Source organism: Gavialis gangeticus, unplaced genomic scaffold, assembly GCF_001723915.1.
Source record: "Gavialis gangeticus isolate Ggan-Ray unplaced genomic scaffold, GavGan_comp1, whole genome shotgun sequence".
Classification (NCBI taxonomy): domain Eukaryota; kingdom Metazoa; phylum Chordata; order Crocodylia; family Gavialidae; genus Gavialis; species Gavialis gangeticus.
In genome coordinates this window covers 30,143,711-30,163,813 of record NW_017729006.1, presented here as the reverse complement: position 1 = coordinate 30,163,813, position 20,103 = coordinate 30,143,711, and the positions used below count along the sequence as shown (strand labels likewise).

At 42.3% G+C, this 20,103-nt stretch overlaps 1 gene segment (V, D, J or C); it reads left to right on the top strand.

Annotated features, from left to right (window-relative positions):
• LOC109291986 lies at nt 1–7,476 on the top strand. The segment is given in 2 exon segments: nt 1–133; nt 6,816–7,476. Coding segments are annotated over 2 exon segments (573 nt in total).
• Nucleotides 7,477–20,103: the final 12,627 nt, after the last annotated feature.

Below are 20,103 nucleotides of genomic sequence, written 5' to 3'. Positions count from 1 at the left end.
TCCACAAATGCACCGCTTCCTCCATCTTAGATGAGGATGCCTCTTCCTCTGGTTCTCAGAAGCAGGTGCACCATTAGTGTAACTATCATGTTTCCACTGCAGGTTCTTCTTGTCATTTCAATAATTTGCTCTTGTAAGTTGGAGTTTCAGCATGGGCTTCTATGAGCAGGAACAACAGAGAACAATTATTTGAGATCCGCCAACTTCATTCAGTTTCATACTCATGGTATCTTTATATCTCCCTTTGCTTACAGATGGAGATACCCAAGAGCTCACGCAATCTCAGCTATCCATCACCAAAGGCCAAAGTAAAACTGCACCAATTCATTGTCGTGTTTCTGGCATAAACTTGGACAGTGCTTATATACACTGGTATCGACAGAAGCCAGGGAAGGCTCCAGAGCGGATTCTCTACTTGTCATCAGAAACACTTACCTTTGACCGAGATTCTGATAAAGGGAAGTTTGAAGCAGAAAAGATACCCACTGCATCCATCTGTACTCTTACAGTAAGAAGAATAAGCAAGGACGATGCAGCTACCTATTACTGTGCCTACTGGGATGACACAGTGTTCACTAAGCATTAAGCAGCTGTGCAGAAACTTTCTCTGTATTCTGAAACACAGCCTTTCAAAGATTTGCAGCCACACTAGCCTCCCTCTTGCTGCCACAGAATCTCTTCTTTGTTCCCTGGTAGGGTACATTTGCCTGGGAAATATCTCCTTGGTCCCATTAAGGCTGCCAGCTCAGAAAACCACACAGTTCCAATCAAAAGCACTTTCCATATTTATTCTATGATGCAAGTCCCAGATTATACACCACTTTAAAGTAGGTTACCTTTTTCTAGCAGACATTTTTCTTAAGAGGAGACATTTTTCCTACCATTTCTGTACATCCCTAACTAAGTATACCTCTGTTTTCCTATGAAGAAGCAGCTGATAATATCCCTGCCCCATGCAACTGATAACCTTTACTACATGCCCTGAACATTATGGTTAAATATCCGGATGACAGAGGAAGGATATTAAGGGCTACAGTAAGATACAATGCATTTGATGGGTGCATCTTCCACTTTAACTTTATCTTTGTAATAACCATCATTACTCGAATCTAAGATGATCCTGAATTTAACATGACCCCCCCCCCAGTAGTTAGATACTATACATGGAAAATTTATAAATTTGTTATAATTTCCTGTGTGTGGGATCTAATTATTGGAGGGTCACCTTTAATTCATCCCTCTTACCACTGCAGGAGGGCAGACAGTGGAGGGGAGAGAGGGGAGGGCGGCAGTGTGGGAAGGTCAAGAAACTTGCCCCCTGCTTGTGCCTCTCCCCCTGCCAGCTCTTCCCCCTGCCTGCAGCCTTGGCTTCCTCTTCCTCTGCCCCCCTTTCCCTTAGCCTCTGCTTTCCCCCTTCCCCCCAGTCTCTGCTCTTCCCCACTTACTTCAGCCTCTTCTCTCCCTCCCCGCCAACCCTGAGTTTCTGCTTTCTCTCTCCCCTCAGCCTCTCCTCAGCACTAGCAGACTTCAATCCCATTCTTGCCTGGGGAACACGGCACAGCCCCAGCCCAGGCCCTGTAGCAGCCATGTAGGTTGTGTGCTGCTGCTGCAGGGCCAAGCTAGAGCCATGCTTAGTGCTCCAGGCTGCAGCGTGGAGTCTGCCAGCATGGAGCAAAGCTAAGAGGGGCAGGAGGGGAAACAGAGGGTATGTGGGGGAGGAGATGGGGGAGAAAGAGGCTTGTAGGAAGGAGATAGCAGGGAACAGAGGTGGGGGAAGGCAGACAGCATTGCAGCTATGGCCCTGACCCTGATAGGGGCTGGAGCCTAAGCCACAGCAGCCACCTGCTCCCCTTCCCCTCCCTCCCAATGCCCTCGTATGCAATTCTAAGTCAAGGGGCTTTTCCCCCACATTAAATGGGGAGGGAACCTCATCTTGGAAGTTCACAAATACAGTAAATTTTTTATTTCCCAAACTCCACCAAATAGTCAACCAACCCCCCCATGTAGCACAAGAAAAGAGGGATTGGTTTTTGATAGAGATTTGAAGGGGGAAGATTATGACAACATAAAATACTGACCTAGGGAATAACCGCAGGTGGGTAAACTAATTTTACTGCAATATAGGATGTTAAATGCAGCAAAAATACTGAGAAGCAGCATGTATCTATGTGTGTGGGTTTGAAAGTGCATGTGTGTGTTTGCACATGAACACGTGCAGGTTTCCCTCTAGTGGCTAGTTCCATCTTTGTGCACATATTTAACCTACAGCTGTTATAAAGCTAACAACCAAAGAAAGATGAGGGAGTGAGGTCTGAGAAATACTGTAAAGGAATGTTACAGTGTTTTCACCAAGGAAATGCATCATCTGTTTACAGCCAGATGGCCTTGGACAGATACAGCCATCAATAATCCTGATAATCATTAACTGAAATCTTAAAAGGATGATTTTCTATGTACGTGTAGAAGGGTTCTCTTCAAAGAGATATTTTACATCACAGGGCAGCAAAGTCTATTATTTAAAAAATCACACAACGAAGGTACTCCTAATGTAACTGTACAAAATAGCTTCACATCATGGCCCTTTTCCTCAGCAGGAAAACTTAGTGCTACTGTTCAATGTTTCAGGCTTTTGTTAGCATTGGACTTCAGCCAAAGTCATGCTCATCCATCCGAGCTACAGTCAGTCTACATCACCTCCCTCCTGTTAGTAGGCCTTCATTGACCAAATGAGTCACTTCCTACTCTAACTACACATCTCCCTCCATTCAAGGCCATTTCACACATTCCTTTGAAAAAGTGATGACAAGAACAGAAAGAGTGTCTCTGCTGAAGGCTTTTACTCTAGCTTTGATTACCTAAATCCACTGTTAACCCTGTTCCTCACAGATATGGAGAATCTGTGAAGCATTACGCAGATCTCTCTATTTGCTGCTGAGCAATATGCATGCATGCATGCATGCATGCATACATACATACACACGTATGTATGTATGCATTCATATTACTCAGCAGCAAATGGAGAGTTTCTGCATTAGTTGTGCTTCACACTTTTCTTCAACTTCCTATTTTTCTGCTGTCTCTACAGATGGCTCTGCTCAGGTCTTAAAAGAAACTCAATTGCCCATCACCAGCACAGAAAGTAGAAACGTAAGAACTAGTGTACCTGAATCTGATTTTGGCAGAGTTTATATACACTGGTATAGACGGAGGTCTGGGTGTAGCTCCAGAGCAGATTTTGTACTTTCCATTACAGCTCCACATTGACAATGACTTTGATAAGGGAGATTCAATGCAGAAAAGGAACTTCACCAGTTGGTCTGTATCCTGACTATAAATAGCATAACCTCCAGTGCTAAACCTGTTATAAAATACCTTCAAAAAAGGAGCCTAGGAACAAAAATTCATTAGCTTTTGGACACTAATGATCAGCCAATTGAAATAATAGCATAGACAAGGACTGCATGGCCTGCTATAATCTACCTGATACTTGCTAATCTGTGCACTTCACAAGTGAAAATGACCATCCTAAATGAACTTGCTCATTCACTTACCGGTTTTCTACTGCATCTCTTGTCTGTTGGCTACCTGGTAAGTTCCACCATACTCTGTTTTTATTTACATATGAAATTTTACACAAGTCCTTGTTCCACCTGCTATTCAGCTCTGCTTTGTCTGTTTGTCTCCCAAAGACCTGAAGAAAGATACAGCTGTACCTCCAAGCTGGTGTAATAATAGATGTCACCTGCAAAAATCCTCGCCTCTGATATTTTCCCTGGACCAACATAGCTACAACATCACTCCAACAGTACCATAACCTCCAGTGACACCGTTACCTAATACTGTGCCACATGGACAGGCACAGCACTAGAAAACCATTGTCAACCTATAAAAAAAATCACATTGCATTTTGAATCACAGCCTCTCAAATCAGAGTAACCTCCCCAGTTTGGCTGCTCAGCATGGAACCAGCTACAGAAACTCTTTGTTGGCTTTTGTCAAAGGCCCCAAATGACAACTAGCAATTTGCAGACAGTCCTTAACCCCCACAGAACTGGTGGTTACCACTGGGAGGCTGGTGAGAGTTTTTCAAAGGCACAAATGACAGCCAATGGGAGCTGTTTGTCTAACTTCAATGTATGTCTTTGAGAATTTCTTCTCCCCCCAGCTGCAAGTCTTATGTGAAGCAAAATGTTAGCAATTGTCCAAAAGGGTTACTATGGAAAGCAAGAGGGACTCTCGCTCCTCATTTTAGAGGAGGTAGTTAGCTGTGATAGTCTGAAGCTGGACAGAAGGTAGGGCAGGGTGACACTGTAAAGACTGATTGGTTCAGAGTGTCATAAGCTTTCATAAGTGACAGCCTGGGTGCTCATCTAGCTGCATGTGTTGGTTCTAGTGAAGTCACTGTTCCTGACACAATTCACCTGCTGAAACATAAAAAAGCAAAGTTGAAGCTGAGCTACTGGAGTCCATGAGTAAGCCCAAGCGAAATATCTTCTCATGATGCCTCAGTAATTGCTTCTCACCTTTCCTACTATCCTCCTCTGCTAGAGAGTCTAATTTCATTCTCCATCAATTCCATTTAGGATTAATCATGTGAGAGTAATTCTGATTTCAATTGTGTGAGATTAAATAGGCTTTGGATCAAACCAAGAGTCAACTAACTAAGCACTGCAAATTGGAATGACAGCTTTTCAGCACATATTTAAAAAAACGTTTTGGAAACAAGAACAATTTGATTTAGTTTATTATGCAGCTATTTAATTATTCCCATTATCACACAGAATTGGCTTTTTGATGGAATTAAAGTGTTCTTATCTGAAGATTCCCTCTTTGTTTAGTCTCTGATACCAGTTCACCAGAAAAAAAAACCTGGCAAGAAAGCAGGCTGCACTCACCTTCATTGGACGTTAGGACATTATCTTTTCTAAATTATAATAAAAGTTCATGGTGATTCAAAGTATAATGCATATCAAGCCCAGCCCCATTGATATGAGGGTTCTCTAGAGCTACAAGAGGGAATGGCTTCAGTTTCTGAAGAACTACTGGAGAAATGTTTTAAACTGATTTCATCTCGCAAAGGGGCAGCTCCAGGGAGTGGACAGCACAGAAGGCAATGACATAGCTGAGGAACTCCAACGAGGGCATTCTACCCATAAGTACAAATCATAATTGAGATCAATACTTATTTACCAAATGAACTTGCATGATACAGTAAATACCGTTGTAGCATGTGATTCTTGCCTATCATCACTGACATTCATCCAAAGTCACTTTAAGCATAGAACAATAACTCTCCCTTACTTTAAAACAGTCCACCCGCAACCAGTAAAACTTTATCAATGTTACGTAAGTGAGTCACTCCTCCTCTCCCAATTCACCTGTCTCTGCACCTCTGGGCAGCACTGATATTTCCCTGAGATCCCTGTCCTGGCAAATCCATAAAAATATTGCTGCTCTAGGTCTTTCTGTAGCTTCAGTTCGGTATGGTAAGTTTCTTTTGTTACTTCTCCTAAACAAACATATGCTATTAATTAGGACCTTGACCTGCTGATGTTGTTATTCACCCCCACTTGCCCTCTTCTCCTTCTTTTAGATGGCCATGCACAATTGTTTCTCAAACAAATCCAGTTGGCTATTACCAAAAAACAACTACAAAAGTACTGTAGAAGTCCCCATATAGCACAAAAATAGAGGGATTAGCTTTTGAAGGCTTCATGGAAAATGTTGGGATTCTGCTAGAGATTTGAAGGAGGAAATTTACGACAACATAAAATACTGACCTAGGGAATAACAGCAGACAGGTAAACTAATTTTACTGCAAAATTTAGTAAAATTCTTGTGGGGGGCTAAAATTCTTGCCTGGAACAGGTATTTGTCATGAATGTGATATAGCCAACAAAATCTTAAATACATTAAGAAGTCAAGCCAATAAGTTAATAGGCAGCATTTTTCCCTAGGTGCCAGAGTTAAACTAATACCCAGGGCTAATGTTAATGGCTACCATGCTGATAGTGGTGCTGTCTTTCAATTGAGACAAAAACAAGTTCCAAAAAATGTTCATTAAGTGGTCCTTGTTACCTTTACCAAGGGTAAGTGTGTTATTTGGTCTCCTAGATAATTCCAGTTTGAGAGCATGTGTTTTTCCAGTGAATTCCTTAATATTTTAAATCTGAGAGAATTTCTCTCCCATACAAACACAGAAGTAACAAAACTCTGCCTCCCACTGAGAAAGCAACAATCTGTGAAAGTGCAATCAAGTCTAGATTTCCATATGTGATGATAGCATAAGAAAATCTAGCCTGGATATGTCCTAGGATAGGCTGTTAAAATACTGGAGTTGCTTCCTCATGCCAGGATAATTTTTTGGTCACATATTGGTATATAAATGAATATCTCATGCCAGGAGTTTTATGCGAGTGTGCAGGTATGAATGAAAATTCTAGCCATTTGAATTTTTAGTTAGAGCAAGAGTTAATCTATATTACCTGGATCATGAGCAGCCAGAAAGAGGTATCATTGGATACTTTGTATAAGAGTCACTTCCTCTCCACAAATGCACTGCTCCGTCCATTAATATAACCTCCTTTGAACAGGATGCCCCCCTTTTCTTTTGGATCTGAGAAGCAGGTGCACCATAATATAGCTAGCATGTTTCTACTGATGGTTGTTCCTGTCATTTCAATATTTTGCTCTTGTAAGTTGGAGTTTCAGCATGGGCTTCTATGAGCAGGAACAACAGGGAACAATCATTTGAGATCCTCCAACTTCATTCAGTTTCATACTCATGGTATCTTTATATCTTCCTTTGTTTGCAGATGGAGATGCCCAAGAGCTCAAGCAGCTTCAGGTATCCATCACTAAACAGGAACGTAAAACTGCACCAATTCAATGTCATGTTTCTGGCATAAGCCTGGACAGTGCTTATATACACTGGTATCGGCAGAAGCCAGGGAAAGCTCCAGAGAGGATTCTCTACTTGTCATCAGGAAAACCTATCTTTGACCGAGATTCTGATAAAGGGAAGTTTGAAGCAGAGAAGATCCTGTCTGACTCCACCTGTACTCTGACAATAGAGCAAACCAGCAAAGACGATGCAGCTACCTACTACTGTGCCTACTGGGCTGACACAGTGATAACAAAGCACCAAACAGCTGTACAGAAACTTTCTCTGTACTCTGAGCCACGGCATGTCACATATTCAACACCACAAGTACCTTCCTGCCCCTGCCCCTTAGTCTGGAACCAGCTACAGAAACTCCTTCCTGGATTGTGCCATAACTCATGAAAAGTCATATATTGTTGCTGCTTTGGCCTCTGTTTTGTGGGCAACCACTGGGATTGCATGTGACCTTACTGAGAAGGAGATCAAGTGATTACCTAAGACAGCAAGTAATGGTGGCACCCATTTTCAGTCATTTTCTGTGAGTGACTGAAGCTTGATACGGGTGCATGATGCCAGTTTGCCTACAGCTGACATGAAGATATTCCTGCTTTGACACTGCTTACTCCTGGCAATGAAGTGAAAGAAACTCTAGAGTGTCAAATCCAGTGTGCAGATGTAACTAAAAATCTCCTTAGCATACAGAGAAGCGTTCCTCAAACCGTGGGTCATGACCCAAAAGTGGGTCGCAAGAATATATGAAAGGGTCACAAACCAACTTTAAAATGGATCAACAAACTTTAACAATGGATTCTCCTTTAAAGGAGAAAAAAGTGGGAAACTATGGCTTTTCTCTTTCAGGCTACCTGAGTTCTGGCCTCTGAGAGGCTGCTTGGGGGGGCCTGACATGCCCCCATCACCCCACACATTTGGGGATGGGTGGCAGTGGGTTGGGAGGGCCACTGGGTTGGGACTGGCCATCAATGTTTACAAATGGGTCCTGGTACAATAATATTTGAGAGCCGCTGACTTAGAGGTCAACTCTTCCTCATCCTCCACCTATCCTTATATGGTCCCAAATCTAATTTAATTATCACATGTAGATTACTATTGCTTGCAGGCAGTTACAAAATAGCACAGAAAACTTGATTAGAAATTTTTCAATATACATTGATACTTGACAGCATGACGGGAGTAGTAAGTTCGATTAAATTCCAATGATTTCATTCACCTTGCTCAGGCAGTTTGGATACTTGCTGGAATAATGAAGGAAGGAAGTCGAGCATGATAATGCAAGGTAATCTAAATATGAGACTTTCTAAACCATGATGCTGAAATACTCTCCTCCTGGATAGCTTATATGACTCATTATCAGATAAATGAGTGTCTTAGAAGAAGGTTAAATATATATTTGGAGGTTTATAGGAGTGCTGAAGAATTTCAGGGTAAGTGGCGGGTAGCTAGTTCCCTCATTAAAAATGAGGCATCTTCTTCACCAATTCCAGCCTCAGCCTTTCACCTCCCTTGCAGTAGCAGTAGCAGTCAGTCCCCACCCTGAAAGCTTGCCCCCAGCACTGCTGGGAGTGCTTGCTCTCAGGCACAGCCCACTTACCCAGTGCTGGAAATGATGTTGTGAAGCTAGCCCAGGGGCACTCCCCAGAGCTGCACTTAAGGGTGCAGAAAATGTTGATCTTCAGAGTGGTCATAGGAACATGCCCTAATAAAGGTTTCACCACTGCATTTCTGGGTTTAGCATGAATGAGAGCTGTTGGCCTGTGATTAAGGGGTTATAAAAAGCATAGCTCTGTGGTGAAGAGTCATTTGGATCACTCGTTACACAGGGCACAAGAAAATATAAAGTTATGGAAAGAAGAGAGGCTGTATGTAAAAAGACAGAAACTCTGTCCATGGCAGGAATGATCTGAAAAAAAGTGGATGAAGAGCTGAACTTGTGTGTCCGTGACCTACAGGAAGTCAGACTAAATGAATACAGTGGGCACTTCTGGGATTTCAATCTGTGAAAAGTTCAGTCTTATGAACTTTCGTATACAACAAAAGTAAATCAATGATGCATTGCAATAGCTCACACGCAGCCAGGAGACTACCATTGGATATTTAGTATATGAGTCACTCCGTCTTACCCAGCGTGCCATTTCCTTGGTCTTAGATCCTGTGGTTCTCAGCAGGCACACTATAACAAAGCTATCATGTTTCCACTGCCGTTTCTTCTTGTTGTTTCTGTAATTTGCTCTTGTAAGTTGATGTTTTGCCCTGGGCTTTTACAAACAGATATGATTTGAGATCATCCAACTTAATTTAATTTTATTTTCATAGTATGTTTGTCCCTTTTTTTCTAGGCGGAGATGCCAAAGGGGTGAGACAATTTAAATTATCCATCACAAAGAAAGAAAGCAAAACTGCACTAATTGAATGTCATGTTTCTGGAATGGGCAATACTTATATTCACTGGTATCAACAGAAGTCTGGGAGGGCTCCAGAGCGAATTCTCTACTTGTCATCAGGAAAAACCATCTTTGACAAAGAATCCAGTCAAGGAAAATTTGATGCGTACGGGGACCCCTCTAAGGACACCTATGCTCTGACAGTAAAGCAAATAAACAAGGATAATGCAGCCACCTATTACTGTGCATATTGGGATGACACAGCGTTGACAAAGTACTGAGCAGCTGTACAGAAACCACAGCCTGTCAAACATTCAACACCACACCTACTTCCCTAACCCTGCTCCTTAGCCTGGAATCAACTGCAGAAGCTCCTTTCTGGTGTATGAAACAGAACCTAAAAAAGCAACCGATTACTGCTGCTTTAGCATCTATTATGACATACAGGCAATGGGATTGTACCTGGCTATATTATAAAAGGAGATTGCATGATTTCAAAGGACAGTCAACATTGGAAGTAGCCATTTTCAGTTGCTCTCTGTTCGTCTTCTCATGTCCTTGTCATAAACCAGATGTTTTTCCAGAATTGCACACAAGCAATGGCTCTTCCCATTGCTGCAGCAAAGTCCTCCTTCATACAGGTCTCACAAAGGAGTTGGCAAATAAGCAGATGCTCTATAGTTTGCACTTCACCACCCTCACATATATTTGTGTCATCCTGTGGTTCTCAGAAGTAGGCACACCGTGTAAAGCTATGATGTTTCCACTGCAGTACCTTCTTCTTGTCATTAGAGTAGCCCCATTTGATCACGTTTGTTTTTTGATCTTCCATTTTGCATGCCTGGGTGATTCAGGGATCGCCATGTTGGCCAGTCTAAATCCACTCCTCTTGGACAGTTCTCCTAGAGTTCCAGGTCCATTTCAGAGTACCTGATTGAATGTGACCTTTCCCCCAATAACCTCAGTCATACCCTGTCAGCCATTGTGTCCAACAGCACAACACTGGTCACAAAACCCTTTTACATTTTAAGCTGTTACTTACTTGTCTGTGACCATAGAATGGATGCCCAGGATCTTCCATGTGCCATGATCTTTCTTTTGGCTCACTACCGTTCTTCTGATATCAGGTGGTGCAATGCCAGCCAGTAAGTTTAATCCGTCCTATGCTGTTGGCTTTAGATATCCAGTTACCTAATGACAGTTGTTGTTTAGAACTGGTTCCATTTTCTTGACATGAACTGATTGTTCCTATATTGAACATGCATAATCTGCAGTGGAGTAACACAAGGCACGTCGCTGCTCAGGAAAATGGAGGCAACTCTCTCAGTATCACAACCCCCCCCACCCTTCACCCCTCCTCTTCACTCCTGGGCTTAGTTGGCTAACAGTGTACTTTCTGTTACCTATTTGCATTCCCCTCCTCACCCCCATATGTCACTTGGGCACTCTGTATTTCTCTTACGGCTTTGTCATTTTTTTGTTCATGACTCTTAACATTTTCTAATAAAATTCAGTCTGAGAGGTTGCTCAGCGCACATGTCAGCCTGTTCTTCAGAGTGGTGAAGTCCTCCTGCAATGTGATGCATACATCATCAGCATATATTAAGTTCCTCATATTACTCTGTATGGGTTGGTCATTGGTATGTATGTTAAAAAGGATTGGTGCTAGCATACTTCCCTGGGCAGTGCGACAAAGTGTTTCATTGTTGTTACCAGCGGCTCTGTTTCTTGCACAGTTCTACATAAAAACATCTATTCTTCAAAACAGATTGGAGAATAGGTGTTTTTATGTATGACTGTGCAAGAAATGGCATGGCTGTACTAAATGTTAGTCGTGTCTCATACTATAGACTTGGCAAGCGGTTTCAGTGGTTGACTGTGCCATATGCCACTGATAGGTCTGCAAACAGCACCTGTTGTCATCCCTATCTTGAATCCTTTTTCTATATTCTGGGGGATGTTTAGTATTTGGCCAATGCAGGATGTGTCTGGTCTAAATCCAGCTTGTTCTGGTATTAGATGTTGTTCAATCTCAGGTGAAAGGTGATTGAGAATAAGGTGTTTGTAAAGTTTATGAAGATGGCACAGAAGTGACACTGCCTAAAGTTCTCTGGCCCAGAGACATCCTTCCCTGGCTTTAATAGAGTTATTACATCGGCCTATTACCATAATTAATGAATTCTAAGGGTTGATGAGCAATTGCTAAAAAGGCATAACTCCCAAGGTGTTTGATCTCCATGCATATGTTGTCAAGTCCAGTTATTCCCATGAGTTCATCCATTGTGTTTGGCATGCTAAACTGACTTTCCTCCAGATCAGTTTGCTATCTAAATCTGTATTTTAGGATGTTTGTTTGAAGTGTTACCATTGAGCAGAAGTTAATGAGCCACCTGGTTGTCTGTGACATTGTGGTGTTGCTGTATTTTCTCTGGGTCGTTGCTTAGCTTGCGAATGGTTAACCCATGCTTTCCTGATATTGTAGGTCATTTCTATTCCTTCTATCAATTCTTTCTGTGAGGGCCTGAGTTTTGGTATGGGTGCACATTCACTGGTTCACTAAGGGGAGGAGGGTGCCTAGAACTAACATTAAGATCGTCTTATTTTGGCATTATTTACTCTTAGGAAAGAAAGAAAATAATCTGGACTGTATCAAAAAAGACAAATCTCTCTCTTGCACTATAGACTCCTACAATTTTCAGGCAGTTTTCTATCACTGAAACTAGACTTGGAATTTTACAGCACATATTAATGTCTGAGAGAGTAAAAAGTGTCCATTGGTACAATTAGCCTTTGAACAAGAAACGCTCTACTGGTAGGTATATTTGCATATCAAACTTCCCATACCTAATAGCAGCTCCCTCAGGCACACCATGCAGCTTAACATGTGATGACTCTCAAATCCACCACAGTGCTACATTCATGCAGTAACCCTGGCTGGCTAAATACACTGTTTTATACTGCTTTGGGTTTGGAAGGTAACCTGAATAGAGCTGCAACACATTTGAGCATGGCACGGCTAGGCATGGTAGTTTTGTCGTGTACATGTGTCCTTAGTCTAAGGGATGCCAGCTCAGAAAATCCTGCAGTTGTGTCCTAAAGAATGATGTCATATTTATCCCATGATACCAGCTTGGTAAATACTATGCAATATAAAAGTTGGTCACACTTTCTTTGATTACTATTCTGGAGAATCCTATACAGGATCTATAAATTAACAAATTATCAAGTCTGTGGTCCAAGCTTAGACTTAAGCTGAGTTGTTGGAGTGATCTGTACAAATTCTGGGTGGATAGGGAAGAAAGGAAATCAAGGGTTGCAATGATGTGACAATATATTTCCAAGCTGGTTTCTTTTTTTTAATTAAATTCTATCCTCCTTTCTTTCCTGTTTTTCACCAAACTGTGAGGCATCTCTATCAAAATATGAATTGAGAACTATTTTTGAAGGCTTTGTGAAAAAATGTGTTTTGATAGAGATTTCAAACACGGCAACTGTATATAGATGCGTTCTTTGTAGTGGATTAGTTTTCACTGGAAGGCAATAAAATCTAATGTTGAAATATGAAGCTTACGAATGAATTCTTCAAATTACCTTCATGTTGGTCTTTTTTCCTCAAAATATTCAGTGTTTGAGGCTATTGTTCCCTCCTTGAGCACATGGGAATTGAAGAGAAAAATTGCAAGGACCAAAAACCACAGATTTGAAATAAACACACTTGTAGCAACTTGCATATAGGCAAATGACTATGGGTGTCTATAGATTTAGTTCATTCATAATTGATGCATGTTACCTTTTTGCAAAGTACTGCAAGTTTCAGCACAGGTATACCAAAAACACATTTTTGTCCCTACTTATACATAGGACAAACTGGGCGCATTTTACACAATGCTCTACATTGCCATCTGGCACGCTATGGAGACATAGTGATCACATGGGTCTACACGTGATTGCTATGTTGCTGTAGTGGCATACTCGCCTCTTACAGCGTGCTGTTACAGCTATGTAGCAGGGAAATGTAAGTGTGCACTGCCCGTATGGCACAGTATGGGCAGTTACTGCACTGTGTTTGGATATTTCCAAAAGGAAGTACTAAAGCACAGAGCAGTAACAACGTCACTGTACGGCAACATGTTGACATGTCCACTATGCATGATGTTAGTCCAAAGCCAAAAGGCTCATAATTAATCATCTAGGTCATTGGGGTAGGCCTCACCAGAGTCAACAGAATTTCAAGATGTAGTGTAGTGACCCCACAGCCCAGCACTGCTCACTATGTGCAGGTACTCCAGCTACCCCTATGCAGGTACTCCAGCTACCCCTCACAAAGGATTACATGCTAATCAGCTCACCATTTGTGCCTGGAACCAGGTGTTCTTGTCACATGGTGTTCTTGTGATACTCCAAAACTGTATATGCAGATGAGGGGCGGGGCCACCTAATCCACCTCTGTCTCATGGAGGGCAGGGCCACACCAAACAGGGTGAGAAAGAGCGTCACAGTGCTTTTAATCTACACCAAACATTGATGTTTGGTGATATTTGCCAGACATTTAAGGCTGGTAAAAGAACAGGAATCATTAGACATGGGAAAGAAAGGTGCTGCTCAGCTGTAGAAGTGAAGTGAAAGTCAAAATGTATTAATGTAGTCATTCACTATGTGTTAAAAAAAGAGTCAGCACTGAGAGGGACGGAGTATAAGGGGCACTATAGCTCATTCAGATAGGCTGTGCTAACCCAGCGTTGTGGCAGGTACCTCCTCCTGGACTGCTTCTCAGCCCAATGGGCTAAGATTGAGTGGGGAGATCCCTGGAGTGGTGGTGATGGAGGAGGAGGAAAATTCAAAGCTGGAATGAGCAGACACCATGGCAACTGACCCATACAACAAGGGACAGACAAGTGGCAGAAGATGGACAGACAGCAGACAATGGATGGACGACCGTGGAGAGGCAGCACAGGAAGATAACAATGGCAGCAGCAGATAGAGGATACAATCACAGGCGGAAGCCAGGGGAGAAAGGAGAGCAAAGTGCAGCAGGGATTAGGAGAGAAGCAGGACAGTGGGCAATGCTGCAGAAGGAAAGAGAGCAGGCAACAAGAAGTTTTAGAAACAAACATAAACTATTGATAAAGGCAATCTTGGTGGGTAAAGGTACAGGCAGGGCTGGAAATCAGCAGATATAAATTCCTGGAAAAATATTTGGGGTAATGGAGGTGAACACAGGCTTTAAATAGCTTAAGATGATTCCCCAACAAAGTATGGGAGTCTGACTTTCAGAATGGGATGGGATTTCTGGAAGAAATATGCAGAGAAAAGGGGCAGGGAGGGATTAAAAGAGCTGAGATGCATAGCAGCTAAAACAGCAAGAGAAAAAGTAATTATTGTACAGATGTCCTCAGACTTAATAATGGGGGAGGAGATTAAAATCTAGATGGAGATGCACTGCAAGAAGGTGATGTGGGTGGAAAAACTGAAAGATAGATATGGCATTTGGATGGGGGCCTGGTGAGCATAGGTGGGTTTAAACACAGATGCAAGGATCCTGGGTGGCATACAGCACAGAGGCTTTAAGACCCCACAGAGGCTTTATTATATCCCATGATCAGCTGATGAAATGCAGTAAATGTGGGGATGAGGGGCAGCTACCTATGAACTGCCCACACACAGTGTGCTTCAAGCTCCAAGGCAAAGGGCACAGAGCTGCAGAATGCAAAGGGGCCCAGAAATGCAACTTCTGTAGAGAAGAGGGACATGTATTTAGAGTGTGCCTTAAGTCTTTTGTGAAAAAGGTCCAGACTCCCCAGCAACTAAAGGAAGAGGAGAGGGAGAAGGAATGGGGATGGTAGAAGAGACCCCACAAGAGGGACAGATGAGGAGGTGTTGGTGACCGACACAGTGCAGGGGAAAGGAGTTACGAATGAGAATGGGATGGAGGGAAGCTCTAAGAGTTCTGAGATGGAGCAGGATGAAAGGACCAAGGAAGAAACCATAGTGGGGGCAGGAGGGGGAGAGATGGAGAAGGAGCGGAGTCCAGAGAAGCAATTAGGGAAAAGGAAAAAGTCTTAGAAGAAAAAGGCAAAAAAACCCCAAACACACCCAAGGAAAGTGATAGCAGAGAAAAGGGGACAGACTCAGGAAAGCCAAGCTTTTCACCCATCTCATCATTAGACTCAAGTCTGGAGTGGCTGGTGGGAGAGCAACAGCAGCAAGACAGCGATGGGGTGGGAAGGCTTCTTAAATGCAAGAGATAAGGCAGCTGGCAAAAACAACAGGAATGTTGGCACGTGGAGGGATTTTGATACAGTACCAGTGAAGATGTATAGATGGAGAACTTCCCCTTTAAGCGAGTTTCTAGTGGTGCTTGTCAATGTAAGAAGTGTTTTCACAAGAAACAGGTGGAAAAAGGTGAAGCCAGTATTGAAGCAGGTGCAAGCAGATATAATCTGTCTGCAAGAGTATAGACTACCAGGGGAAACAGATTATAGGAGGTTTGAGAGGAGATAGAGATGGGGGACATCCTGGTGGTTGAGAGCAAATGATAACAAGACAACAGGCATTGCAATACTGTCAAAAAACCCTGAACTGAAAGTAAAACAAGTGGAGGAGATAATATGTGGAAGAATGCAAAAAAGAGGGGGGATGGGGACAAAAGATGGAAACCTTTAATGTATATACATCCCCAGGAAGAGAGGTGAAGGGGGAGCCACTAAAGAGATAAGCAGTGTGTATAGCAGTGGGGAGATCCTGCATTATAGTAGGAGACTTTAATTGCATAACTGAAGCAGGGGACAGAACAGGTGAGGGAGGAACTGATGAATTAGACAGCTCTTCTAAGCTGTTGAGAAAGCTTAGGAGGATTTAACAGATATACAGGCAAGACAGAAAGCTTTTACAAGAACAGACCAGAGTGGAAAGAAACAGTCAAGAATTGGTTTTGTCTTTATATCAAGAGAATGGGATAGAGAGAGGAAAAAAAGTTTTAAGCGTGATTTTTGGTGACCACCAAATGCTGAAGGTGGGGATGAGGGTAGGCAAAGGGCTAGCAAAGGAAAAGGGATATGGAAGTGAAATCTGAGGCTGTTAAATGAGGAAGAGAGATGCCAGGCATAAAACAGCATATGAGGTATCGAGGACACTTAAGAAGCATTTTAAGAGCAAGCAGGAAGTGGTGGAAAATGATCAAGAGAAGGATGGGGGAGTTTTTTAGACACAAAGGCCAACAGAGAGACAGGAGAAGAACAGAGCAGTTTAAAAAAACTGCAAGGAAGACTGCAGAAGCTCTTAAAGGAAGCAATAGGCAGACAGCAACTATGGGAAGAGATAGAACAAGCAAAACAAGCAGCAGAAGAACGGCTTACAAAGACGACACAGGAAAAGAAGTTTCCAGCATGGATGCCATGGATGGAAGAAAGTGAGAGCTGGTCCTGGGATTTTTCAGCAGGAGTAAAATCAGCAAAGGGAGAGCTGAAGGCAGTACAAGAAGAAGGAAATGGCCTGGGGGAGGCACACAAAGAAGTCCTTGAAGCAGAGAGAAAGTTTTATGAAAAGCTATATCAAAAGAAGGTGGTGAATAAAAGGAAAATGGAAGGGTTCCTGAGAGAGGTGGTGAAGAAAGTGGAAGAAAAGGAATGAAAGAGGATGGAGGCAGAGATAACTGTAAAGGAAGCAGAGGACCACCTTAAAATGTTAAAGAAAGGGAAATCACCCCGAGTAGATGGACCGCCAATAGAATTGTATGCAAAGTTCTGGGACAGAGTTGGCCAGATGTAGTGAGGGTTTTAAAAGAAATTTTAGAGGAAGGAACAGTGGGAAGAGAGTTTATAAAAGGAATAGTGGTCTGAAGGTTTAAGAAAGGTGAGAAGGAACTATTGAAAACCTGTAGACTGATTATACTGTTAACCACAGATTACAAAATGTTGGCAAAGATGTTGGCACAGATAATATGGAACTCCCTGCGAAAGATAAAAAATGAAGACTAAACATGTGCAGTGCTGAAGAGAAGAACTGTAGAAATTGAGGCTGATCAGGACACATTAATATACTGCAATGACAGGAAACTAGCAGTGGCAATAACAGACCTCGATTTGGAAAAAGCATATGACAAAGTAGCATACGAGTTTTTATTTGGAGTTTTAAGTACAATGGGGATGCTAGAGGCTTTTATAGGGTAGGTAAAGCTTTTATATAATAACACAGCATGTCAGCTCTTAATTCATAGACATCTGAGTATAGCTTTTAGGTTCTCAGCAGGAATGACACTGGGATTTCCACTGTCACCAGCACCGTTCATTTGTGCCATGGAGTCACTAGCACAAAAAATAAGGTGGGACAGAGGGATAAGTGGAATACAGATACTTGGAGGAGATAGAAAAGAAGTGAAGTGTACCTTGTACAGGGATGACATAAATGTAACAATGAGAGAGACACTATCAATAGAAAGGGTGGTGAAACACAGAGCAGAATATGGGGAAGCAACAGGGGCCAAGCTAAATAGAGCAAAAAGTATGGTAATGGTAGTGGGAAATTGGGGGACATGAGTTAGCTCAGTACAAATAACAGAAACAGAAATTAAGGTGTTGGGGATCCCAATGGATGTGGCAACAAAAGGGGCCAGGGCATGGGAAAAGGTGACAGCTCAGGTGAGACAGATGCTAGGGTTGTGGGCTGGAAGAATGCTGTCCTGTGCAGGTCAAGTCAAGGCAGTCAGTGTAGTGCTGCTGCCAGTCATTTGATACATGGAGATAGTGTTTCCCTTGTCATGGAGACAGGTAGTGAAAATCCTGAGAGACATTTGTGTATTTTCTTGGAGGTCAAAAAGTGGAAGACTGGCACAGATGGAACTGTTTACAAAGATGGAGGCAGGAAGATGGGGCATGCCAGATGTATGCCAACTATGTGAGTACCATGTGCAGGGGTTATGAGAAGGGGAAGGAAAAGCAGGGTGCTTTAGTCAGTTCCTAGCGGGTGCAATCTTAAGGAGGTGGGGATTGTATAGAGGTATTCTTCTGAAGCCAGAGTCATGGCAACCATCAGTCCACTAGGCAGGAATGGAGGGCTTTTCAAAGTTTTACAAGGTGGGGGAGGTGGGACCAGAGGTGCTGAAAGACCATAAAAGCTCATAAAGATAATACGGAATTTAAGACGTGATACTACCGGTATGAAATTTCACAGAAACACAAATGTGGGAGGGGTAGAAGAGGGTGCTAGATAAGCACCTGAAAGGAGAACATGCAGACCTGGCCAGGTTGGCAAACAAGGGGTATCCTGCCAGTAAGGGATGCACAACAGAGATGGCAACTGGCAAGAACACCACGGTGTCTAAGGGTGCGGTGTGGGGAGGAGGAGGCAGTTGGACACCTGTTTTGGGACCTCAGTTTTTTATGGGTTACAAATACCACCCAAAAAACTGATGTGGAAGATGGTGCTATACAGGCTTGCCCCCAAGGGACTGGAGGAAGCAGTGCAAAGCAAATTGTAGTGAGTTTCAAATGGAGTATTTTGAAAGTGAAGAATTTACAGCTGTTTAAAGGGTTAGCTTGCACAGTAAGAGACTGCCTGAAATTGGGACTGTATGAACTGAGATTTTATACCCACTGGCCATGTCTACATGTGCATTTAGGTGTGCCTAATTTTAATGCGTATTAGCTTAATGTGCATTACGGTGGTTTAGGCTCACATCTATATCTGCACATGTTAAAGTATATTAATGCCATGTGTGTGGACTGGTGTGGGACTAAAGTTAGTCCCAAGTCAGTCCATACACCGCACTAATGTGCCTTAATGTATCTCAACATGCATTGATGTGCTTTAGCTATTTGAGCTAAATTTGATACCTGTTTTTGCCTAAGACTGGACAACAGGGAAGAAAGAAGACACACAGAAGTGTAGGAAGGAGGAATGGAGTCATATATTTGTAACCAAGGCTGGAGACTGAGTTGTTTTAACTCTTTTAAAACCACTGCAATATGGGGATGTACAAATGATTTCTAAAACATTTAAAGGCAGGATAAAACTGTTTTTTGCATTTAAGATGTTTTAGCCAAAGTTTTAAGATGCAAGTGATGGAAATGAGGGTTTAACACATGAAGGTTTCAGGTAGGAATTATGTACAGGTAGTAAGTGTTAAACATGAAGAAAAGAAAATTGGTAATGAAAAGAGTGGCTTACTCGGGAGTAGAAACAGTGTTAAAAGGGGTAAACTGGGAATTCAGATAGAAAGAAAAGAGGTTGAATAGGGGAAAGAAGTATAATTGCTATACATAATTTAATAAAAATATTTCCATTAATATGTTTGGCCAATATGAGCCATGAGTTTTACAGGCATGCTTAGTGTTGGCTGCATTCAATCCACTTCATAACTGGTTTCCATTACTGAGCACACGTGCCATTTTTGGCAGCTGTTTAATGATAGACAATGTATTGAGTGACGTTTTATTGTATGCAAATATAAGGGGAAGAGCTTTATCCCCCATGCTGATTGGAGGAAACACCTGGTTTTACATTAGAGTAAATACAGAACTACTAGTACTGTATTTACTCGCCTTCTATAGTACCGCTTTATTGGACGTTACCCAAATAAGTCACATCCTCTTTCTACATACACGTCTCCCTCCATGAAACAAGAAAAAATACCATCTCTCCTGTTTCTTTGAAAAAGTCAGGACAAGAGCAAGAAGAATGTTGCTGCTCAAAGCTTTTACTTTGGCTATGGTGTGTTCATGTGAGTATATTGCTCATCTTGCTATGCACAAGGATATGTGGATTACTTAAAGGAAGAACGTCTGCCTTAGTTCTGTTTCACCTTTCTATTTTTCTGTTCTTCTT